This window comes from Tursiops truncatus, chromosome 5, assembly GCF_011762595.2.
Source record: "Tursiops truncatus isolate mTurTru1 chromosome 5, mTurTru1.mat.Y, whole genome shotgun sequence".
NCBI lineage: Eukaryota > Metazoa > Chordata > Mammalia > Artiodactyla > Delphinidae > Tursiops > Tursiops truncatus.
Genome location: NC_047038.1, coordinates 106474860 through 106483709, shown reverse-complemented (window position 1 = coordinate 106483709; position 8850 = coordinate 106474860). Strand labels below are relative to the sequence as shown.

Sequence of the window (8850 nt, the reverse complement as noted above, 5' to 3'; positions counted from 1 at the left end):
AGCTTTTAGTTTTAGTGATCTTTGCTATCGTTTCCTTCATTTCTGTTTCATTTATTTCTGATCTGATCTTTCTGATTTCTTTCCTTCTGCTAACTTTTTTTTGTTGTTGTTGTTCTTTCTCTAATTGCTTTAGGTGTAAGGTTAGGTTGTTTATTTGAGATGTTTCTTGTTTCTTGAGGTAGGATTGTGTTGCTATAAACTTCCCTCTTAGAACTGCTTTTCCTGTATCCCATAGGTTTGGGGTCGTCGTGTTTTCATTGTCATTTGTTTCTAGGTATTTTTTTGATTTCCTCTTTGATTTCTTCAGTGATCTCTTGGTTATTAAGTAGTGTACTGTTTAGCCTCCTCGTGTTTGTATTTTTTACAGACTTTTTCCTGTAACTGATATCTAGTCTCATAGCATTGTGGTTGGAAATGATACTTGATACGATTTCAATATTCTTAAATTTACCAAGGCTTGATTTATGATCCAAGAGATAATCTATCCTGGAGAATGTTCCATGAGCACTTGGGAAGAAAGTGTATTCTGTTGTTTTTGGATGGAATGTCCTATAAATATCAATTAAGTCCATCTTGTTTCATGTATCATTTAAAGCTTGTGTTTCCTTATTTATTTTCATTTTGGATGATCTGTCCATTGGTGAAAGTGGGGTGTTAAACTCCCCTACTATGATTGTGTTACTGTCGATTTCCCCTTTCATGGCTGTTAGCATTTGCCATAGGTATTGAGGTGCTCCTACGTTGGGTGCATAAATATTTACAATTGTTATATCTTCTTCTTGGATTGATCCCTTGATCATTATGTAGTGTCCTTCTTTGTCTCTTTTAATAGTCTTTATTTTAAAGTCTATTTTGTCTGATATGAGAACTGCTACTCCAGCTTTCTTTTGATTTCCATTTGCACAGAATATCTTTTTCCATCTCCTCACATTCAGTCTGTATGTGTCCCTAGGTCTGAAGTGGGTCTCTTGTAGACAGCATCTATATAGGTCTTGTTTTTGTATCCATTCAGCCAGTCTACATCTTTTGGCTGGAGCATTTAATCCATCTACGTTTAAGGTAGTTATCAATATATATGTTCCTATTACCATTTCCTTAACTGTTTTGGGTTTGTTATTGCAGGTCTTTTCCTTCTCTTCTGTTTCCTGCCTAGAGAAGTTCCTTTAGCATTTGTTATAAAGCTGGCTTGTGGTGCTGAATTCTCTTAGCTTTTGCTTGCCTGTAAAGCTGTTAATTTCTCTGTCAGATCTGAATGAGATCCTTGCTGTGTAGAGTAATCTTGGTTGTAGGTTTTTCCCTTTTATCACTTTAAATATGTCCTGCCACTCCCTTCTGGCTTTCACCGTTTCTGCTGAAAGATCAGTTATTAATCTTATGGAGATTCCCTTGTATGTTATTTGTTGTTTTTCCCTTGCTGTTTTTAATATGTTTTCTTTGTATTTAAGTTTTGATAGTTTGATTAGTATGTGTCTTGGTGTGTTTCTCCTTGGATTTATCCTATATGGGACTCTCTGTGCTTCCTGGACTTGACTACTTCTTTCCCCATATTAGGAAAGTTTTCAACTATAGTCTCTTCAAATATTTTCTCAGTCCCTTTCTTTTTCTCTTCTTCTTCTGGCACCCCTATAATTCGAATGTTGGGGCATTTAATGTTGTCCCAGAGGTCTCTAAGACTGTCCTCAATTCTTTTCATTCTTTTTTCTTTATTCTGCTCTGTGGTATTTATTTTCACTATTTTATCTTCCAGGTCACTTATTCGTTCTTCTGCCTCAGTTATTCTGCTATTGATTCCTTCTAGAGAATTTTAAATTTCATTTATTGTGCTGTTCATGATTGCTTGTTTACTCTTTAGTTCTTCTAGGTTCTTGTTAAATGTTTCTTGTATAATCTCCATTCTATTTCCAAGATTTTGTATCATCTTTACTATCATTACTCTGAATCCTTTTTCAGGTACACTGCCTATTTCCTCTTCATTTTTGGGTCTGGTGGGTTTTACCTTGCTTCTTCATCTGCTGTGTGTTTCTCTGTCTTCTCATTTTGCTTAACTTACTGTGTTTGGGGTCTCCTTTTCACAGCCTGCAGGTTCCCGTTGTTTTTGGTGTCTGTCCCCAGTGGTTAAGGTTGGTTCAGTGGGTTGTGCAGGCTTCCTGGTGGAGGGGACTGGTGCCTGTGTTCTGGTGGATGAGGCTGGATCTTGTCTTTCTGGTGGGGAGGACCGCGTCTGGTGGTGTGTTTTGGGGTGTCTGTGAACTTATTATGTTTTTAGGCAGCCTCTCTGATAATGGGCATGGTTTTGTTCCTGTCTCACTAGTTGTTTGGCATAGGGTGTCCAGCACTCTAGCTTCCTGGTTGTTGAGTGGAGCTGGGTCTTAACGTTGAGATGGAGATCTCTGGGAGAGCTTTTGCCATTTGATATTACATGGAGCTGGGAGGTCTCTTGTGGACCAACGTCCAGTACTCAGCTCTCCCACCTCAGAGGCACAGGCCTGACACCCGGCCGGAGCACCAAAACCCTGTCAGCCACATGGCTCAGAAGAAAAGGGAGAAAAAAAGAAAGAAAAAAAATAAAATAAAAAGAAATAAACTTATTAATTTTTTTAATTATTAAAAATTAAAAAAATTTAAAGTAATTTTAAAAAAAGAAAGAAAAAGAAGAGAGCAACCAGACCAAAAAAAAAAATCCGCCACCAATGATAACAAGCACTAAAAACTATACTAAAAAATAAATAAATAAATAAATGGACAGACAGAACCCTAGGACAAATGGTAAAAGCAAATCTATACAGACAAAATCACACAAAGAAGCATACATATACACACTCACAAAAAGAGAAAAAGTTAAAAAATATATATCTATATATTAAAAAAAAAAGAAGAGAGCAACCAAATCAATAAACAAATCTACCAACGATAATAAACTCTAAATACTAAACTAAGATAAACATAAACCCAGAAACCAGTCAGTCACATACAGCAAACCCCAAGTCTACAGTTGCTCCTGAAGTCCACTGCCTCAGTTTTGGGATGATTCGTTGTCTATTCAGGTATTCCACAGATGCAGGGTACATCAAGGTGATTGTGGAGATTTAATCTGCTACTTCTGAGGCTGCTGGAGAGATTTCCCTTTCTCTTCTTTGTTTGCACAGCTCCTGGGGTTCAGCTTTGGCTTGGCCCCGCCCCTGTGTGCAGGTCGCATGAGGGCGTCTGTTCTTCGCTCAGACAGGATGGGGTTAAAGGAGCAGCTGATTCGGGGTCTCTGGCTCACTCAGGCCGGGGCGAGTGAGGGGTTATGGATGTGGGGCGAGCCTGCAGCGGCCGAGGCCAACATGACGCTGCACCAGCCTGAGGCGCGCTGTGTGTTCCCCCGGGGAAGTTGTCCCTGGATCACGGGACCCTGGCAGTGGCGGGCTGCACAGGCTCCAGGGAGGGGAGGTGTGGAGAGTGACCTGTGCTCGCACACAGGCTTCTTGGTGGTGGCAGCAGCAGCCTTAGCGTCTCATGCCCGTCTCTGGGGTCCGCGCTGATAGCCGCGGCTCGCGCCCGTCTCTGGAGCTCCTTTAGACTGTTCTCTGAATCCCCTCTCCTCGCGCACCAGGAAACAAAGAGGGAAGAACAAGTCTCTTGCCTCTTTGGCAGATCCAGACTTTTCCCTGTACTCCCTCATAGCTAGCTGTGGTGCACTAACTCCCTTCAGGCTGTGTTCACACCGCCAACCCCAGTCCTCTCCCTGCACTCCAACCTCTCCCTGAAGTCTGAGCCTCAGCTCCCAGCCCCGCCCCTCCCCGGCGGGTGAACAGACAAGCCTCTCGGGGTGGTGAGTGCCGGTCGGCACCGATCCTCAATGCGGGAATCTTCCGCTTTGCCCTCCGCACCCCTGTTGCTGTGCTCTCCTCCACGGCTCTGAAGCTTCCCCCCTCCGCCACCCGCAGTCTCCGCCCGCGAAGGGGCTCCTAGTGTGTGGAAACCTTTCCTCCTCCACAGCTCCCTCCCACTGGTGCAGGTCCCGTCCCTATCCTTTTGTTTCTGTTTATTCGTTTTTCTTTTGCCCTACCCAGGTACGTGGGGAGTTTCTTGCCTTTGGGGAAGTCTGAGGTGTTCTTCCAGCGTTCAGTAGGTGTTCTGTAGGAGTCGTTCCACATGTAGATATATTTCTGATGTATCTGTGGGGAGGAAGGTGATCTCTATGTCTTACTCGTCCGCTGTCTTGAATGTTCAGTCAACTGATCTTTACACTGGAAAAGATGTCACCTACTGTTTGTAGTATCTAGAGATCATTATCTTATTCCTTTCCATGCAGACCAAAGAAGTGAAAAATGTGATGAATAGGCTTTTTGTAAAAGTCTAGTTATTTATTTATAACCTACCAAAGGTCAATGATAATAATATGATGGCAATGAAGGAGGATGATTAACTGAGCCTTCTGCACCTGGAGACCAATTGGCACAGGACCCCATCCACCTTTGGTTGTCTTAAGCAGTTCAACATATATTTCTAATCTTGTACAGCAATGAGATTAAAGTCCTTATGTTACTGTAAGTACTTTGGTTTAAGAATTTAACTTCTTAAAATATCATTTCAGAAAGGGCTTAGAGTATCCATAGAGGTGATTTAAAAAGTTTTATTTTATATAATTGTATGGATTGCTGTCTCATGAACATGACGTATTATTCAGAAAAGATAAGAGGGCAAAAAACAATACAAACCCCACCAGATATCTACAAAAGGACTAAGAGGAAAATAAGATTTGGCTACTAGACAAGACAGTATCAAGGCAAGGTGAAAGAGCTGTTCAAAAAAATTAATAATTCAGGCAATTGGGTGTTTGGTTTTAGCAATTATTAATAAGCAATTTGACTACTTCCACACCATACTAATATACGGTGATCTTTTGGTTATTGTAAGAGCAAAGAAATGTAATCTATGAATGAAGCTACTCTGGACCACCTATTGTAGATATTAAATAGACAGGCCAGAATTCATCCTGAGTGTGAAAAAGCAGCATGTGTAAATTTAATTCAGTAGAAAATGTCAATGTTTTCCTCACAGTGAGAATTTCAGCCATGTCTCCCCAGTGTGAGCCATGTCTTATTGCTCTACTATATTCAGAATATGTACTAATTCTGACAGAAGTTGAAACTAATGTGTACACTTTATGTTTACTCAACATAAGGGCCTTCTTACAGAGATGGTGAAAACTGATAGTTTAAACAATCAAAACAAATGAATAGACAAAAGTATTTTTTAAAGCACCCGTTTACATTGCTAGAGCTACAAGGGTGATCAGAAGCATCTGTCACCCCATGGATGTCAAGATTGATCCATGCTATGTGTTCGCTGTTTGGATGACAATGACCTTCCCAGAGAGAGGAGTCACATCGCTGAGTTAAGACTGAGATTTTCACATATTTATTACAACAAGTTTCCTGAGGAGTTCAACAAGGCAATGTTGCTAACTTAGCTTACTTAATATGTACAAAAATACGATAAAATTTACACATTTGAAAATATTCTAAAGTCAGATTTTTCTCTGATTGGCTACCCAATTAGGGCAAATTATTAAGATTTTTACGAACAGTAATCTGAAACATAAAAATTAAGATTAGGTTTAAATACAATTCTTGGAATGATCATAATCTATGATGCCTCTTGACTGGACAGTAATAAAAAGATACAGAGCACTGAACTTTGGCTGTTTTGACTCATACTAATGTCATATATCTTGCCAGAGTAAACTCTTTTTTTAAAGTGCTTCGCACATGATGCAACTATAGAGGTTAGTACATTTTTCAGATATAAACACAATGACATACTGCTGAAGCTTGCTTCTTCTGGAATTTGAAGTCATTTCAAATATTGAATGAGAATATATGTACCATATCATAAAATATCACTTCATCAAAGTGAGACTCCAAGACCTCCTATCCTTCTCTGAACCGCTGAAGTCCATTATTTGATAGGGTTGGATGACGCTTACGGGCCTAAAAGTTCAGCAAAAATCTTAGCTACCTAGAGAAAGAAGAGACTCTTTACAGAGTCAAAGTGTGGATGAGAAACAAGGTAACAAAACAGCCAGAAACGATGATTTGGAAAGTAGCGATTTTGGCATAAATATCTTGAGAGTCACTCTGGACCACAAGTTGAATATGAATATGCAAAACGGCAAGGAAAACAAAAATGCCATATCAGGATGTGCTAAAGAGAATACAACAGACAGCTCTGTTGTGCTTCTGTACCATGAAGACTGTCTTTTGCCAAAGCTCTTTGCAACCCCGGGATGGCATAAGAGCAGTGGTTAAACACAGCCAGATAGTTCTATCTTTCACGGCGGTGGAAAGACCTCCCTGGCTTGGAATTCTGCCTTTAAAATTGTGGGCATAGTTCAGAAGGCAAGTGCTGGTTAAAGGGATTCTGAAAAAAAGGACTGTTTTCGTTTTGCATTAAGGCAGCCTTTCAAACACAAGACCCCAAATAACAGCAGCAAATATTTGGTGAACCTCAACCCCTCCTCTGTTTATATGCGGGGAGTAAGCTACAGTTCTCATTCTTGGTTTCTTTCCTGGAATAAAACATTAGGTGCCGTGGAAGAGCTGAGGGCTCCTAATTTGCTAGATTGCTTTAAAGGTCAGAATTGGAAAATTAAGGATTAAATGGTGATTGATTTTACGTGAGTGGGAGTGATAACTAGGCCCTTCTGCATTTTGCACCATTGCTTCTAGCAGGAGGATGTCAACAAATATCACGTAGAATGTCATCTCTGATGACCGGTGGTGGCCTCCTGGGAGCTGCGTTGAGGACACGAGCCCTGGTCAGGCTGGCAGGAAAGATCCTGAGTATGAGGAAGGGTACCTGCCTCGGGCACAGACAGAGCCTATTGCTGGTCTGTTTGTTCCAAACAACCTTAAAGATCTCAGAGACACAGAAGGCGGCAGAGGAGGCCCAGATGAACACATCTATCCATACATCACACGCGAGGGAGTTGAGGTGAGGGCAGGGATGAGCCATGGGGAAATGTGAACAAGTAGCTGATTTTCTCTGAGAAGGAAAACAGGTGCTCTTTCACTGAGAATTCCATTCCTCCCTCACCTGGCCAACTCAGGGTCAACACGTCCCCAAACAGCATCCCTTCAGGACTGTGGGCTCTCACACTGTGTCTCATGGCAGGTGGAAATGAGCTTACCCACCCCCTGGGATGGGGTCCACATTGAAACACTTGCTTTGTTTGCTGTCTATTCCATGACATAACTCACCTTGAGCAAAGTTCCCACTGAATGTAATTGACCTATCAGAGAACTTAACTCATGAGAAGAAATTATCCAAAGCTAGCTAGGTCGCAAGGTGACCCAGAAGGAAACCATAGACAGCTTCCTGATTTGTACCCTGAGGAATGAAGCAGAAAGGTAACAAGGACTTGAGAGCGGGCCAGGGTGATGGTACAGTCATCTAGAGGTTGGCTGGGTGGAGGAAACACCCACTGATAAACGCTGACTGCATCTTATGGTTCCTCCACCCTCAGCGATGGATGGCAGCCACGCCTTTGCCCAGCACTTCTCAATCGAGCATTCTTCCAAGTACAGGTGATGCACTGGGCGTTGGAAGAGTGGGCGCTGGAAGCAACAGCAAAAGGTTCTTGTGTTTACATTGATTTGAAATTAATTAAATTCGGATCCTCTTCATCCTCTGCTGGCAGGCCCAGCAGGCTCCCTCCGGGGCTGCTTTCTCTTGGAAAACATTAGCACCATTCAGTTTCAGGATTCATTGTCACTGCAAAAAACAGAACAATAGTATATTTCCAAGAAGCTACTGAGAGCTGGTCACTCGGCTATGGAGGTGACTCAGGATAACATAGCAGTCAGGGAGCCGACGGTGTCCAGATAACAATTTCTGAAACAAAGGTCAGTTCAGTTTGGATTTTATATCTGAACCCTGAGGAGGAAATCTAGGAAAGCCAAGAAATAATCCCTAGCTCTGGTTGTAATATCTTCCCCAGGGCTGATGTGGAGAGAACCAGATGGAGCCGGGGTTCCCCCTTTAAAGAAATCGGATCCCATTCTCTATGGATAGATGCCAAACCGCCTTTTCTTTTTCCTTAAAAAAAAAAATTTCGATATGTTATTTTCTCTCAAGGGTTTGTGGTCCTGGCATGTTTTCAAAAGCCCATTTTTTTTCCCAGGCACAGAGGATCTGGAAGTGCCTTCTCAGTGTCATTTAGAATTCAATCATCAGGCATCTTCAGGTGTGAGTAGACATAAATTATGGGCACGGTGTGTGGACATAACCATGCTAGCGGGCTAATTTCTGCTTTTGTTTCTCACTTGGCTCTCTCAGCCACAGGTCTGGCTCTATAGCTCTTTCCCAGTGAGACCATGTCTCCACCCAAGTCTCGTGGAAAGCAACTACTTGACCTCCCGCACCTCCACCCACTTTTTAAAAATGTTGTGTCCTTTCACCCAAATTCTAGCATGTCTCCACTTGAAGTGACCTGTGTTTCCAAGGAAGTGCCTGAATAACGATCATCAACAGGACCTGGTGTCTCCTTAGCTCAGAGGCTCGTAGAGGCTGCAATAGACCATGTTTTTCTGACTCCTACTTCAGTTCTCGCCTGCTCAGTGACACACCAGGTGTTTCCAAAAGGTCTCTGAAACAACTTGATAGATGATAGAGAGCCAGCTAGCTAGCTAGATGATAGAGAGCTAGCTAGCTAGCTAGATGATAGAGAGCTAGCTAGCTAGCTAGATGATAGAGAGCCAGCTAGCTAGATGATAGAGAGCCAGCTAGCTAGATGATAGAGAGCTAGCTAGCTAGCTAGATGATAGAGAGCTAGCTAGCTAGATGATAGAGAGCCAGCTAGCT

The 8850-nt window shown here is 42.1% G+C and overlaps 1 protein-coding gene across 3 annotated transcripts in view; it reads right to left on the bottom strand.

The window, feature by feature from the left end:
* Positions 1-2838: 2838 nt before the first annotated feature.
* TMEM154 (transmembrane protein 154) overlaps positions 2839-8850 on the bottom strand; it is a 47405-nt gene continuing 41393 nt past the window's right edge. For 2 of the 3 annotated variants that reach the window (XM_073805490.1, XM_073805491.1), the window contains one exon: positions 2839-4160. In XM_073805490.1, the coding sequence (XP_073661591.1) occupies positions 4028-4160 (133 nt within the window). In that variant the 3' untranslated portion in view covers positions 2839-4027. Of the gene's footprint in view, positions 4161-5383; positions 7762-8850 lie in introns of those variants that run through there. The other variant, XM_004326888.4, reaches the window with a different exon arrangement.